We start from the raw sequence: 17,648 nt of genomic DNA, 5'->3' as shown, positions 1-17,648 counted from the left end.
TTCGATGAAGAATTGAAATTAAAAAAAAGAAAGGTCCAACCAACCAACCCTAAGACAAATTTAATGAAGACTCTGAGAAGTATTGTGAGCGACAGCAAATGATTTATGATTGGAAAAAATGAGACTTAATTGACTCCGACTATACATGCATGGCTGGCATGAATATGCCATAGCTTACCCCACTGTTGTTATCTTTGGAGACTATTGTATCCCTTCTAATGATCAGAAGAAATTGAAACACATTTATTTGGCCAGCGTACTTGCTATAGCTGGAATTTTTATGCTGAAATAATTTTTAACCACCTACATATGCTAGGTAGTGATGTTTGATAAAAAGAATACAAAGTTGCCGTAAAAAGAGCGAAATTTTAGGTGCGTGTATTTAACTAGAAGGATATACAGGCACATCCTTAAAGTAAATCTAGGTTAACAGATGCATAATGATAAGTTGTATTACATTATTCTTGATTTTGTCAAAGACTGTCAGATGATCAATTTTTCCAAAAGATTGGATTTTATTGATGTGTTACAGAATGCAGACAATATGATTTAGACATTATGCAGAAAACAGGTTTTTTTCCACGCAGATAGAATGTTTATGTTAAAATGTACCCACTTACAGAGTTAAAGGAAGCTGCGTGTGCTGAAATACGTTAAGATTACATTGTTATAATGCAAAGATAGCCCCTTACTGAGTACTGTATCAGCCCTTCTATATAAGCCCTTGTGGAGTTGCTTGGATTTTTAACTGGTTTAAATGAGTTGGAATAAGTTATCACCAGTTACCATCCCAGCCACATGAGTGTCATGTACCCTTTCCCTCTACTATGCAAGTAATAGTAATATATCAACATTTCTATTAATTGCAGATTGAAGGAGAATATCAAGAGATTTAGTAAGTACTATTAAGAATATCTTCAACAGCGGGATAAGGGGGACCATGTTGTTCTAGTTGGTCAGTTAAAAGTTGAGATATGTATATCCAGAGGGCATAGTGTTAGTTAACTACACATAGGGACTGTGTTGGTCCTGTTGAGACTGTATAGTCATTCTATGTGAGTTGATAAAATTGGGACTGTGGGACTGTGATGATGTTGGTACTCTGGTGATCCGGGGGAAGGGAGACTGTTGATCCCAAACAGTAGAAGTATGATTGATTAAACAGGACTCTGTTTGTGTGTTGGGGCCTATATGGTGCTGCAAAGGGGCATGAGGCATCTTTGCATGCCAAGGTCTCTTGTCAGGACAGCTGTATGCTCCTAGAAATCAGATCTTGGCCAAATGAGTTGATAGATCGTGTGTTTTAAAGCGCCACTACACAGTATTATGTGACCTGTAAATAGCCTATCATGTAATCACTCAGTACATGTACTTCAGCTCCAATGGCAATGTCAATGAGTGACCTCAGAGAACATATCACCAGGGTCTTATCTGTTACATGTAAGAGCATATGTCAAGCATACATCATACATCGTATACAACATACAACATACACACATACATACAACATACATCAGCAAGAGTCTTGAAAACAATGAGCTCATCAATCTTTTGGACCCACTGGTACTTGTTAACTACACTGCCCATAGATAAGTGTATACATGTATGCATGTTGAACTCCTAAAGTTAGGAAACCAGATATATATGCAGACTATGCCATGTCAATCCACTGCGTTCAATTTCACTGTGAAAATTAACAAGTTCATTTATCACGTAATAGTCCATCTTTCACTTTCATTCTCAAAATTCTTACCTGGTATTTCATCTGCTTTAAAAATGCTCATTTTGTGTGATTTTTGGTGGAGTTTGAAATACACATCGCCAAAACATGATAAGTGTCACTATGACCAATATTCCAGTCACCCCACACTGAATGTTGGGCACCACTATAATTGACGTTGGCACCGCCTACCCATGCAGGTGACTGGAATGTTGCTCACGCTTATGTTTTGCCAATGTGTCTTTCGAATTTTGAGGAAAATCACTCGATATGAACATTTTTGAAGCAGATGAAGTATCAGCTATGAATTTTTCAGCAAACAAGTAACTTTGCTTGGAACTACTGTCCCAGTTGCACATTCGGCAGTTGACCAGCGCCAACTTGGTCTCGTCTGTTTATGTAATGTATGTGACGTGCACTGTGATTGGCGCGCCACATTTTGAAAGTCCATCCTACTTCCCTCAGACAATGTAGTAGGTGGATCCCGCACTAGGTAGTTAGCAGAAGACTTTAGTCAGATTAACGGACCCATGCGAGTGGACGATGAGGTTATGGGGAACTGCATTGGTCAAGTTGGGATTACATTAGTTATTGTTTTGTGTCAATTGTTTTTTGGACAGTGTTGATCTTAATTCTAATATGATTATGTTAATTGATGGGGACCATCATCTACAGTGTGTCATCTTTTTTGATCATTTAGAACTTCTTTTCTCAAAGCAATGGCCCAGTCACACTGGTATTTGTACATACATTCCTGAGAATACCTAAATTTTGGATTAAAATCAGCATTGCCTAGAAATTTGCCTTAGTCTGATAGTCAGTTAATATTTGAGAATTGTTTTCTTGTTTACAATCAAAAATCTTCTGTGAAAGTTGTACTCTGATAGCATTGACATATGGTCTTTAGATAGCAAGGGATGACCTCATTATTTGATCATCCCTTAGTGTGGTCTGAAAATCATAACTATCATGAAATTCACATACCGGTACTTTTAAAGCTTCCAGTTGACATATGAATATACAGCAAAAGAAGCTGAAGGGATAGTCTGATGTCTGTCATCTGTATATATACTATTTATGATACACACATGCCATTATTGCTTCCTAATGGCATATACTGTAAAATATTAGTCGTGATATTTCACTGTAAAAGTCAGGATATGCACGATAAATGACATCGGTTTTGGAGTGTTCCTTAACAACATATATAATTTGAGGGTACCTCCATGCTGTAATGACGAAACCATAATATTAATGGGAAAGAAGTTTCCCATCCCTCTATGTGCCTTTTGTAGCAATTGTATGCACTTGTTTTATTCATATTCTCTGTACTGTTGTGAAAATTATGTATGTTTTTTGTGTGGGAAAGCTAACATCTCCCAGTTTTATTCAAGGACAGTCAGGTCTCATTTCAATTCTGGGACTCGTAGCTCCATAGAGCTATGACAGACATACAGACTGAAATAGAAAACACTGAGACAGCATATACTACATATAGCTACTAGCTGTCAATGAAGTTTTGAAGCAGTGCATGTTGTTGACTTGTATATTCAAAACCCTTTGTCTTAAAATGTAATGGGACTATTATCACCTCATTGATGTCTATTTTTTCCTCGCATCACAATGAAATGATTCTGCTGTAACAGTACATGCATGCACTAATGGTTGCCCCTCTCCTATTTGTGTCTATCTGTTCAGAAATATAACTACCGTAGGTCCAAATTAAGATATCAGTCATATACTGCAAGTGAATTGCGGGTTTTCGTTCAATGTTTTGTTTGCTGTTTTTAATGTAATGAAAGCCTTGATGAGTTATGATGAGTTAATTGCTAGTCTTGCACAATTATTAGTCCCCACGGACACCGTCCGGGGGGACTTATAGGTTTGGTCATGTCCGTGCGTGTGTGCGTGCGTCCATGCGTGTGTGCGTCCGTCCGTCCGTTCACGCAGATATCTCAGAGATGCCTGGAGCGATTTCATTCAAACTTGGTACAAGGATTACTTCATATGTCATACAGATGCACGTCGATTTGTTTTGTGATACGATCCAATATGGCTGCCAGGCGGCCATTTTATTACGATTTTTTCATGTACAGAGCCATAACTCAGGCATGTTTCAACTGATTTTATTCGAAGTTGGTACAAGGACATTGATCAATGTCATAGATATGCACGTCAATTTTTTTTGTGATACGATCCAATATGGCCGCCGTGCGGCCATTTTGTTACAATTTTTTCATGTACAGAGCTCAGGCATGTCTCGACAGATTTTATTCAAAGTTGGTACAAGGACATTGACCAATGTCATAGCTGTACACATCAATTTGTTTTGTTATACGATCCAATATGGCTGCTCTGCGGCCATTTTGTTACGATTTTTTCATGTACAGAGCCATAACTCAGGCATAACTCAACCGATTTTATTCAAACTTGGTACAAGGACATTGACCTATGTCATGCACATGCACATCGATTTGTTTTTTGATACGATCCAATATGGCCGCCGTGTGGCCACTTTATTACATTTTTTCATGTCCAGAACCATAACTCAGACATGTATCAAGCGAATTTATTCAAAGTTGGTACAAGGAGATTGACCAATGTCATACATATGCACATTAATTTGTTTTGTGATACAATCCAATATGGCTGCTGTGCAGCCATTTTGTTATGATTTTTTCATGTACAAGCCATAACTCAGGCATATCTCAACCAATTTTAATCAAATTTGCTACAAGGACATTGACCTATGTCATACATATGCACATTTATTTGTTTAGTGATACGATCAAATATGGCCACCATGTGGCCATTTTATTACGATTTTTTCATGTCCTGAACTACAACTCAGACATGTATCAAGCGAATTTATTCATTATTATCACAGACCTAATGAAGAGGACTCTATCCTTTCTGAGGACCTGTAATCAAAGTACCCATTAACAAGTGGGGACTGTGTCATCAACGATGACTTGTTTTCATCTCCTTTTTCTTCTGATTCAGTACACAGTCTCTCTATCAACGTGATCCGTGCAGTAAGATTTCAACACACACCATAGCACAGGACTTACTCGTGCTAAGAATGAGTACATCGCAGTAAGACCAAAGTAATCAAATTCTTTGTTTAGCGCCCACTCAAATGTTTCGAAACATGAGCGGGAAGGCAGTACTAAAACACATACAAGAAAATCAAAACACCCCTTATATTTTCATGATTATTTCCATGTAACAACATAAGTGTCTATACAAAAATCATCAGAAACTTCCTTTCATCGTGATCATCATAAGTTATACTACAAGATGTGAAATTTTGTAAACAGTAAAGCTCAGTAAAATCCTATTCAAACCATTGGCAGTAGAAAAAACCCTAGTATGTGCACACAGACAAAACAAAGAATTAAATTACTTTGGCCTTTAATAGTTGGGATCTATTAAATGTCGCATATACCTATGACAGAGTAAAAAGATGAAAACATTAACAGATTGTTAGTATTAAGTACCAGTAACTGGGTTTTTTCATAGTGGTCCCAGTTCACAAATTGGATGTGTTCCTGAAGTGTACTGGAACTGATCCTGGAGGCCAACTAGGACTGGTCCTGGAAACCAACTGGGACCGGTCCCAGAGGCCAACTGGGACCGGTCCCAGTTCGCTTCTGGGACCAGTCCCAGTTCGCTTCTGGGACCGGTCCCAGAAGTGAACTGGGACCGGTCCCAGAGTGCATTTTAAGCCAACTGGGAGTCCCAGTTGGCGGTCCCAGTTAGGGTTTGAGCTACCCTTACATACCTGGATATTTTGTGTGTTGGTAATTAGCATCAATCCTTTACACAAATGCCAAGTTTACAGGGATATCTTTTATTTTGTATTTTTAAGATTTGTTTGGTAATTTTATACCTACTGGAACTAATATTATATAATGTGGTGATTTAGTAAGCATTTGATATGGTAAACTGTATTTGGAGTTGAAATGCGGTAAAAAATCATTAGAAAACATAGCAGCTGAGGTGATTTTAGCAGATTTGGTTTCCAACAAATATATTCCAAATTTTTTTAGTGTTTAAGAGTATTAAGGTTGTAAATAGTGGACACACTTCCTGCCATCTGGTCATTGTATATCTCATGCAAAGATAGTCAATACAAAGGGATGGACCATTTGATATCCTAGGGAGGGGGGTCCTGGCAGATTTTTTAAAAATATTCCAAACAAATGTCTATAAAAAAAATCAGCCAGAGAAGGTTTGACAAAAAGAAAAGGTGGGAGAGTGGGAAAAAAATGATGCACAATGGATTGGATAACAAAGATAATGTACCTCAACAATCTTCCAGACACCCCCCCCCCCCATATCAAATAGTCCACCCCTAATGTCTTTTTGCGCGCAATTAACCTTGCAGTGTATATTAGTTTAAGTTAGGTAAGGATTTGAAAGGAAGAGTCAAGTTCACCACGGTTAAATTTTTTAACTTTATCTCTTGTGTCATCATCCTTGTGTAATTGGTTAAGTTTGGAAGTTGTTTCAAATGTGGATGCACCAGTTGTACTGGAAGAAAACAATGTTTACTTTTCCCTGTAGGGTTTCTGAGTTAATGATTGTATGTTGAAATCTCTCCATGTATCTGGTGTATGGGCAGAATATAAACATTGGTTGCATGTTATATATTTCAGTCTATGTTAAATATTGTTCATGAAAACTCAAGAACAGTTTGCTGTGTGCTTGTAAAAATTTGTCAATACATAAACTTCCTTGCAGATTGATTGCCTTAAAAATTATCACAGAAGTAGAAAAGGAAAAGAAACTAATCAAATTGATGTAACATATTCACCCTGAGTGTCTGTTCACCTATACTTAACTATTTTATCATTACATTCAGCAGTTTGTTATACCTTTATCATTCTCCATGGGCCAAGGCACACTTGGGGGCCAATGTCATCACTCTGTGCCAGTCTGTGTACCGTATGTCAGTCTGTCTGTATGTATGTCCATGTTTCATAAAATTGTTGGCTTGTTTTAATAACTATATGGGAGCAAACAGTGACATTGTCACTATTTTCTGTTAAAGAGTTCTTTTGTATTTTTTTAGACAAGCTCTAGCAAACATTTTGCTGTTCACACGGCACGGTCTACCTCGGAACTGGTAGTGAGCGCGTGACATGACAGCAATATCACACATGTGTGACGCCTGTTGACATGGCAACTCTCAGTGTACAAAAACAAAATGACGGCCCCTCTCTGTGCCGTTCGAGGATTGATCACTATCAAAATCAGGAGAGATTTAAAGCAGAGGACAGTTTTTGATCGGTTACAATTGTGCATAATGCATTTTAAAAAGTTCCTCCTGTATGATGATTTTTGAATACCAGTGTCTTTCTTCTAGGGATTCATGGAGGACTTGCAGTGATGTCGTGCGTGATGTTGACTTCTTGGTGTAGTTTATAAATGAAGCCTGTTCACTCATATATTTTGATATAATCAAAAGTAAAGCCTCAAAATTTAAGGTTTTTCGTACTATTAGTAAAATTCTGGGCATGGGTATGTGATAAATCGGTTATTACCTAATACCGCCTGTTCTTTGTGTTCGTGTCATTTGTGCTGTGTCAGACACTGGACAAAGTCGAGTGTCTTATGCAGCACAAATGGCACTCATGCAAATACAACACAGGAACAGGCAATATTGGGTAATAACCTCTAAGCATATAATTCTGTCTGTCCATTCACTTTTTAGCTCCGCTGTCAGCGACGCGGAGCTTATCAAATAGGTTGATTTTCCGTCGTCGTCCGTCGTCCGTCAACAATTGCCTTCTCCTCTAAAACCACAAGTCCAATTGCTTTGAAATTTTGTATGCAGTTCACTTGGACCTCACTTAAGTTTGTTCAAATTGTGGTGATATTTGCATATTTGTATTTTTGGGGCATTTTCTGCTGTTTTTTGTAAAAAAATCTTCTTCTCTGAAACCGCTTGTCCGATTGCTTTTAAATTTAATATGCAGTTTACTTAGGGTGACTACAGTCAGTTTTGTTCAAATCGTGATGAAATTTGCATATTTGTATTTTTAAGGCAATTTTTGTCATTTTTGGTAAAAAAATCTTTAAAAATCTTCTTCTTCAAAACTACTGGTCAGATAGCTTTGATATTTGGTACATATGTCCCTAGGGATGATCTATTTCAGATTTCTTCAAATTGTGCAGAAATATGCAAATTTGCATTTTTAAGACAATTTTTGCCATTTTTGGTCAAAAAATGTTTTTTTCAAAAAGTACTGGTCTGATAGTTTTGAAATTTGGTAAACAGGTTTCTATAGATGAACTTAGTAATATATTGAATTTCTGATGAAATCTGTAATTTTGTATTTTTGGGGCAATTTATGCCATTTTTGGTCAAAAAATGTGTATTTCCAAAACTGCTCATCTGATAGCTTTGAAATTTGGTATACAGGTTCCTACAGATAAACTTAATGATATTTATTGAAATTATGATGGAATCTGCAATTTTGTAATTTTGGGTTAATTTTTTCCATTTTTGGTCAAAAAGTGTGTATTTCCAAAACTACTCATCTGATAGCTTTGCAATTTGGTATACAGGTTCCTACAGATCACCTTAATGATATTTATTGAAATTTGATGAAATCAGTAATTTTGTAATTTGGGGCAATTTTTGCCATTTTTGGTCAAAAAGTGTGTTTCTCAAAAAGTACTGTTCTGATAGCTTTGAAATTTGGTATACAGGTTTCTACAGATGAGCTAAGTAATATATATTGAATTTCTGATGAAATCTGTAATTTTGTATTTTTGGGGCAATGTTGCCATTTTTGGTCAGAAAATTTCATTCTCAAAAAACTACTCATCGGATAGCTTTGGTTGACATGTTCTTAGGGATGATCCGATGTGATATATTCAAAGTATGATGAAATTGTGTATTTTTGCAGCTTATTTTAGCCACTTTTTTCTGGCCATTGCATTGAGCTATCAAAGATTTCCACCTTCTTCATCAACATGTGTCAAAAATAGTTACTCTCTACATAAACACAGCGGAGCTATATCGGCCGCTAGGTCGCTTGTCTTGGAAAGAGTGGCACATATACCTGTAAGCTTCAAATTTGTTATGCGCATGCACTGTGGGTCAACAATAAAATGTTAAAAATGTAAATGTCATAGCCTGAAAAATATACAAATGAGCTTAAATCCAGAAGTGATTGTTTTTAGACACTTAAACTACCAAACCTAGACGTTGAAATTTTGTAAAAATAGTCCTACTGGGTTTCAGATCTGAGTTTGTTCAAGCCAAGCTGATCATGTGACTTATATGACTTCATGCAAATGAGCAAAATAAGTGTAAATATTGGTAAAAAATTGTAAAGTTAGTTGAGTTGTGGTTAAATGTTAGTATTCAGGCAAAGTGGGCCACCAATGATGTACGCTGCAAGCAATGGCAATCGGCACAGATGTATGTGAACGGGTTGGACTCTTTCCCATTCAAAAACACTAATTTACATTATATTCAGAAAAGTGTCCTGACAAACATACTCATGTTGAAAAATATCTTTCACTGGGAAAACTACTTTGTTAGAGGAAAACTAACTGTTGATGGTACAGTAATATAAAACATCTGAAATTTAGAGTTTCATACCAGTATTTTCACATACTTTAGTTTAAAATCTTTACCTATTAGCAACTGAATCACCATTCATAATTGTAAAACCACATTTAGATTAAAAACCTGATGCCTGAATTCCATGACTTAATGTTATTAATAATCAAGACATTTCTCATCATGTTCTTTGCAGGCACATGTACAAAGCCAATACTAAACTTTATTAAAGTTATTGGTGTCATACTACGATGGAGAGCACCCATTACATCACTTCTGTTTTTCAGTGTAAGTGTATCCCACAAGATCTTTACTGGTAATGCCCAAATTGCTTATATTCCATTTTCTTGCTTTGATATGCCATACAATAAAAGTTGGAGAGAAACTTTATGCAGAGACCATGTTATAGTTTTATAACTTTTTGGACATCGTAATTTTACCTGTCATTTTTGTCATATACATAAGACAATGGAAAGCAATATCTGATAGGTGGGAATAATAGAATCTCACACCCCCAAGGACCTGGGATCAGATTTCTCACACGAGTTGGGGATATTTTGTCTCACACGAGCCTCAGGCGAGTGTGAGACAAAATATCCCCAACGAGTGTGAGAAATCTGATCCCAGGTCCTTGATGTGTGAGATTCTTTTTCTCACATGACCTCAAAATGCTTTAAATTCACATTGGACATGTACAACATTATCCAAAATCGTGACAAGTCTGTCGTCCGCCACTGTACTTTGACCTGCTTACTTTGTAGTTCTGGTCTGTGTGTTACTCGTCGTGCCATTGGATAACATTTTGCGCGTGGAACAAAACAGACTGTTTATCATCCAATAAGAGCTCGTGTAATATTTACTGCAGAGTGTGGGACGGTTTCTGAGAGTGTGGGATCGGTATTTCCCACACTGTCAATCCCGCACTCCCAGTGGCCAGGAATGTGAGAAAAGCTAGTGTCAGTTCTTATGTCTGTATGTATGTACATCGCTTTTGACCATCATTCAAGTCAAAATTGTTGAAGACATAACAGGTTGCAAAATATATATCCTGAAAGTCTTAGAGAGTCCTTAAATGTGACCAGGATACTGCTGAACAAGTTTTGTCTAGAGATTCTTGTAGAAATGTATCATAAATGTAGTGTGAGAAGGGAAAGGGAATATTAATCATAGAGATTTAAACAAATAAGCATATGTAAACTTTGTAGATTTTCATTCCTTCTATCTCTACAAAAAAAATTTGGTTTGTATTCTTGTGGCAGTTACATTAATCTTACTCGCTAGAATTATCAGGTAGTTGTTTCTTTTCTTTTTAGGGTCATTTTTGGTATATTTACATGTTGTTTCTGAAAATGTTCAAGTTTTCTTACATGGCCCTTAAGGTAGCGGTAAAGGCTATTTTTGCACCAATTCTTTTCTCAGAGTTAATGAAAGTTTCAAGTGTTAGAATCAAGATATTTAGTTCAAATTTTCAGGATAACTCCCTTAGTTAATACTTTCTCCAAAGAATATAAAAATTGTATATTTGTAGCCATGATTTTGAAATATGACACCAATCAATATTAAAATTTAATTTTTCATATTTTTTACATTAATAATAATTGGATAGTATTAATATTACCAAATTAGTTATAAATATGTTGACACTATTAATTGTAAGATTTTTACGGCAGGATTTGTAGATAAAATTTGTTTTTATGATTTTACATGGGTTAACATATCAAAAAATTATTAAAAAATTCTTTCAAATTTCAAAATGTGATTTTTCAAAAAGTACTTCAAATACAGGAAAATTGTGCCGTACAAATCTTATCTGTAACCTTGTTAATAGGCTGTAAAAATTCCATGTTTATATCTCATTTCAAAGGTTGGATTAAATTGGAATAAAATTATGTAGGAAAACTGTGATTCTGTCAAAAATGTTGAAAACAAGCCATATTTGCACCCCTCTTTTGAAGTCACAGAGCAGTCTTTTTGGTTAATCTCACTTTTGACACCTCTTTGACACTCAAAGAATCTAAAAATGCATTTAGAATAGCAGTCACGCATTCTGAATGCAAGCACTGCCTTGTCAAACTTTCCTAAAAACAGCAAATAATGACTTTCCCTTTTCAAACATTTTTTTAAAAGCTAGGGGACCTCTACCATAGTTAATACACTAAAGACTCCCTAACTTCCTCTTATTTGGTCAGTTTTTCAGAAGTTTCAACGGGCTATAACTCTGCAATGCCTATGACCCCTAATGTCTAGTTTTTTTATTCCACAGACAATGTTGACTACTTTTATGTTTTAATAGTTTTATTGAAGTTTATAACTGACGCTCTAGCCTTTACCGCCACCTTAAATTCCTCGCAATTCATTCAGATTTTTAGCTCATATTTGGTATTTATATAAATACCAAAAAGAGCTTATATGGTGAGTCGGTGGCATCTGTATGTCTGTATGTGGGTATGTATGTGCGGATGTATGTCCGTCACACGCAAAAGCTCCCACACCGCCTAAGCTACCATCTTAGTATTTGGTGTACAGGTAGATGCAGGGGTTGAGATGTGACGTTGTTCAAATGAACATGTCAGTGTCAAAAATGTGCAAATGAGGTAAGAAAAAGGGAAATTCTGCAAATGTTCAGGAGTGGTGGCATGCCAATGACTGAAACAGGATACTCCACTGACCCTGAGTCATTTCCTGTCATTGTTTATGAACTGTTACATATTAACAAACCTGCTCAAACTAAAAGACGGACCATTAGATCTTGGAAGGGGGTGGTCACAATGAAATTGTGAACATTTTTTTTACAATTGTAAATTTCTTTAAAAAAATTTCCAAATGAGACAAGCTGTGCTAATTTTTTTTTCTGAGTAAATTTTCAGATTTATAATTTGTTTTTAGTTCGACGCTGTCTTAGGATACAATGTACATCCATATCACTAGCGCAAATAAGATTGCGTGCTGTAACTACAACATACATCTGGCCTAGTGATTTATATTGCTGATAGATTTCGGGAAATGTTGCAGATCATCTTTTGACAAGCTGAGAAGCTGTTTGCAAAAAATGTGGTGAAATTTCAATATTGGTGTTTTTAGGACAATTTTTGCTCTTTTTTGATCAAAACATCTATTTCTCTTTAGCAGTATGTCCAACTTTTGTCATTCTTGTTTTATTTCTGGCTTAAATATTTCTTGTTGTTTTTCTGGTTGTACTGTGCAGAAATCATGGTCATAACATCAACGTAGAATTTTCCTGCTCTGAACAGATAGAAACAACATTTATTGTTGATCTTTGGTACCCATACTGGTATGTACCAATTCTGATCAAATGTGAGCGACACCGTATAATTGCGGTATTTTTCCTGTCTAAAATAATTTTTGTTATGAAAAGCTACTATCAGTTGTCTTGATTTGTGATACTGTGTGCTAAGTTTTTCCAAGTCACACAGTCATGAAATGATTGACACATATCATTTTAAAGCATAATCTGTGATTATGTAATCCAGGAGTGTCAAATACAAATAGATCATTTTCATTATCATTTTCTTATCAACAACCAGGTTTCTTGATTGTTAAAACACACTTTTTCAAAAGTACTTGTCACATAACATTTAAATACCTGATGTGCATTTCTACAGATGACTTAATGCTGATTGTACAAATAGTGATAGATTTCAATATACATATATACTATTCTCTTTTTTTGATAAAATTTTATGTTTATATAAATTGGCTTGATCTCAAAGCTTCACATATGGTTGGTTTTGCCCAACGAGGACATTCATCATGCTGATTTTAACATGTCTAACTTTTTTCTGCCAATGTTTCTATTTGTGGTAAAACAACTTTTTCTCCCAAAGCACTTATCAAGTAACAATTTTTAGCTCACATTTGGTTATACCAATGTGAGTTTATCGTATAAGCTGAAGTCGATGGCGTCTGTATGTACGGGGTATGTGTGTATGTATGTATGTATGTATGTATGTATGTACGTACAGTATGTCCGTCAACATCAAAAACACACAAACCACTGCACATTTCAGCTTGGTATTTGGTGTGTGGATGCATCCTGGGCTATAAATGGGATTTTGTTCAAATGAAGTCTGCATTGCCAAAATTATGCAAATGAGCTTACAAAATGTGAAAATGGTCAAGATTTAATATCTCAAGAACCGCTGTTTTGATTGCTTTGAAAATTTGTGTGCAAGTACCTTAGGTGAACCTAATACAGTTTTATGAATATTGTGAAGATATCCTTAATTTTGTATTTTTACTGAATTTTTTGGTGATTTTTCTCGTTTTCAGTAAAAATTCTTCTCTGAAACCGCCAGCCCAATTGCTCTCAAATTTACGTTGGATCTTTGCGAGGGTGTTATGCTTCTAATTTGTTGAAATTATGACAAAATTTGGAAAATTACTATTTTGGAGCAATTTTGTCATTTTTGGTCAAAAATCTTAAACAGTCTTTTCTTTTTAAAACCCCTGGACAGACAGCTTTTGTATTTGGTACACAGACGTACAGAGATGACAATAGTTAGATATGTGGAAATTGTCCTGAAATATACAAATTTGTATTTTTAAGACAATATTGTCATTTTTGGTCAAAAAAGCTTGATCTCAAAATTACTTGTTTGAAAAGCTTAGTAATTTGGTATAAAGTCCCGAGGAATGTTATTAGATACATTTTCTGTTCAAAGTGTTAGGAAACCCCCAAATTTGTATATTTTATTTTCTCAGTTTGTGACCTTAAATGACCTACACCAACCCAGGATATGTTGTGAGACAGTTTTGAAGGCTGTGAACATAATTTTGTCATATTTGGTATCAATATGTAGGAAAATTTGATCCAGAAAACAAAGCTTAGGTGAATTTTTTCATTGCGGACCAATTTTTTGCAACTTTCCTATGTAAGACATACAAGAACTGATGAGAAATTTGGATCCGGGATAATTAGTCCCCACGGACACCGTCCGGGGGGACTTATAGGTTTGGTCATGTCCGTGCGTGTGTGCGTCCGTGCGTGCGTGTGTGCGTGCGTCCGTCCGTTCACGCAGATATCTCAGAGATGCAAGAAGCGATTTCATTCAAACTTGGTACAAGGATTACTTCATATGTCATACAGATGCACGTCAATTTGTTTTGTGATACGATCCAATATGGCCGCCAGGCGGCCATTTTATTACGATTTTATCATGTACAGAGCCATAACTCAGACATGTTTCAACCGATTTTATTCAAAGTTGGTACAATGACATTGACCAATGTCATAGATATGCACGTCGATTTGTTTTGTGATACGATCCAATATGGCCGCCAGGCGGCCATTTTATTACGATTTTTTCATGTACAGAGCCATAACTCAGACATGTTCATCAACCGATTTTATTCAAAGTTGGTACAAGGACATTGACCAATGTCATAGATATGCATGTCATTTTGTTTTGTGATACGATCCAATATGGCCGCCAGGCGGCCATTTTATTACGATTTTTTCATGTACAGAGCCAGATCTCAGACATGTTGCAACCGATTTTATTCAAAGTTGGTACAAGGACATTGACCAATGTCATAGATATGCACATCATTTTGTTTTGTGATACGATCCAATATGGCCGCCAGGCGGCCATTTTATTACGATTTTTTCATGTACAGAGCCATAACTCAGACATGTTTCAACCGATTTTATTCAAAGTTGGTACAAGGACATTGACCAATGTCATAGATATGCATGTCGATTTGTTTTGTGATATGATCCAATATGGCCGCCAGGCGGCCATTTTATTACAATATTTTCATATACAGTGCCATAACTCAGACGTGTTTTAACCGATTTTATTCAAAGTTGGTACAAGGACATTGACCTATGTCTTACGTATGTACATCAATTTGTTATGTGATACGATCCAATATGGCCGCTAGGCAGCCATTTTATTACGATATTTTCATGTACAGAGCAATAACTCAGACATGTTTCAACGGATTTTATTCAAAGTTGGTACAAGGAGATTGACTAATGTCATACATATGCATGTCAATTTGTTATGTGATACGATCCAATATGGCTGCCTTGCGGCCATTTTATTACGATTTTTTCCTGTCGAGGGCCATAATACTCTAAGGCATATCTTAACCGATTTTATTCAAAGTTGGTACAAGGACATTAACCTATGTCATACATATGTATGTCAATTTGTTTCTTGATATGATCCAATATGGCTGCATGGCAGCCATTTTGTTACAATTTTTTCGTGTCCTTAGCCAAAACTTGGGCATGTCTCAATTAATGAAGAGGACTCTATCCTCTTAGGACATGTAATCAAAGTACCCATTAACAAGTGGGGACTGTGTCATCAAAGATGACTTGTTTTATGTACAGAGCCATAACTCAGACATGTTTCAACCGATTTTATTCAAAGTTGGTACAAGGACATTGACCAATGTCATAGATATGCACATCAATTTGTTTTATGATACGATCCAATATGGCCGCCAGGCGGCCATTTTATTACAATATTTTCATATACTGTGCCATAACTCAGACATGTTTTAACCGATTTTATTCAAACTTGATACAAGGATTACTTCATATGTCATACAGATGCACGTCGATTTGTTTTGTGATACGATCCAATATGGCCACCAGGCGGCCATTTTATTACAATATTTTCATATACAGTGCCATAACTCAGACATGTTTTAACCGATTTTATTCAAAGTTGGTACAAGGACATTGACCTATGTCATACACATGCACATTGATTTGTTTTGTGATTCGATCCAACATAGCTGCCGTGTGGCCATTTTGTTACGTTTTTTTCATGTCCGGAACCATAACTCAGACATGTATCAAGCGAATTTATTCAAAGTTGGTACAAGGAGATTTACCAATGTCATACATATGCATGGTAATTTGTTTTGTTATGCAATCCAATATGGCTGCCGTGTAGCCATTTTATTACGAGTTTTTCATGTCCTGAACCATAACTCAGACATGTATCAAGTGAATTTATTCATAAGTATTTTTATCACAGACCTAATGAAGAGGACTCTATCCTCTCTGAGGACCTGTAATCAAAGTACCCATTAACAAGTGGGGACTGTGTCATCAACGATGACTTGTTCCAGATGTTGTAATCACCATCCACAGTGGAAGGCATTTCACCATCTGTAACTAACTTAAGTGCTGTTTACATTAGAATGATAACACTCATGGCATTAATTAAAAAATCCCCAAGGCTGTAAATATATTTCCTGTCATCTGGTGTTATGTAATACCAAGGGATAGAACATTTGATATTCAGGAGGGGGTAGGGTCTAGAAGATTGATGAGGTAGCATTACTTTTTTACCAGATCCCTTGTACATTTTTTTACCCTCTCCCACCTTTTCTTCTTATCAAACCTTCTCTGTCTATTTTTTGTGGTTGACATTTGCTTATGTATTTAGGATCTGCTTGTCCCATTGCTATAGAAGTTGATATGCATGTTCCTAAAGATGACCTCCAGTACCTAAGTTGGAGACCTTATTTGCTTTTGTTATTTTTGTTTTTCCTGGTTTAAATATTTCTCGAATGGCCCAATTCAAACCGAATGTGAGCACACTGTCCTTGACGGTATTTTTATGTATATTCAATTATGCTTATCCCTTCAAACAATCATAACATTTGCAAATGTAACTTTCAATAATAAAAAAATTGTCATGTTTGGTCGATACATCTTCTCTGAAACCTTTAGGCTGCGCTGATTGTTCAAGTAATGGTGAAATTTGCATAATTGAATTTTCTGGGCCAATGTGTCTGCTTCTCCAGTGTCTGATGTTTTTCAAATTTTGAATATCAAACTCATATTTGTTCCTATCAAATTTGAGGATAATACCAGTAACATTTTCTATTTTATTAACTTCTTCACATTATTATAAATTTGTCGGCAATGATTAACAATTGAATGTTTTGGTGACACTGTGTACTGATAATTTATATCTTTTCTCCGACAGGTTTACATGTATTCAGTGTGGCATGGATGGCTTGCCACTGTATTACTTGGAACATTGTTGTACTGGTTATCTAAAAACTATGTGATGTCGAAGTAAGTATTAACTGTAATTATCTATGGAAAATGTAAAATCACAGTATATGATAAATTGGTGGTAAAACTGGATAGCATGTTTAGGTTTTGCCAATTGATACAATACCTTGTTGTCGCTGAGTATCATATGACACTGTATGCCTGAAGTAATCATCACTTCATTCAGCATATTTACTTTACTAACTATGCATGTGTTTTTCCCTTAATTGGAGGTGGCTTATACATGTTATCATAGAATAGTATGTTCCAGTAGGTAGGGGCGATCAACAATGTCGTCA

General features: G+C 35.9%; 1 protein-coding gene across 3 annotated transcripts in view; it reads left to right on the top strand.

Annotated features, from left to right (window-relative positions):
• The first annotated feature begins 766 nt into the window (after window positions 1–766).
• LOC139145768 (GRAM domain-containing protein 4-like) overlaps window positions 767–17,648 on the top strand; it is a 61,679-nt gene continuing 44,797 nt past the window's right edge. For 2 of the 3 annotated variants that reach the window (XM_070717072.1, XM_070717071.1), the window contains exons 1-3: window positions 767–895; window positions 9,499–9,590; window positions 17,279–17,370. In XM_070717072.1, coding sequence (XP_070573173.1) covers window positions 17,285–17,370 — 86 coding nt within the window. In that variant the 5' untranslated portion in view covers window positions 767–895; window positions 9,499–9,590; window positions 17,279–17,284. Of the gene's footprint in view, window positions 896–9,498; window positions 9,591–17,278; window positions 17,371–17,648 lie in introns of those variants that run through there. The other variant, XM_070717073.1, reaches the window with a different exon arrangement.

The sequence above is a fragment of the Ptychodera flava genome, chromosome 12, assembly GCF_041260155.1.
Source record: "Ptychodera flava strain L36383 chromosome 12, AS_Pfla_20210202, whole genome shotgun sequence".
Classification (NCBI taxonomy): domain Eukaryota; kingdom Metazoa; phylum Hemichordata; class Enteropneusta; family Ptychoderidae; genus Ptychodera; species Ptychodera flava.
The sequence above is the reverse complement of the archived record's forward strand: the minus strand, read 5'-3'. Positions and strand labels throughout refer to the sequence as shown.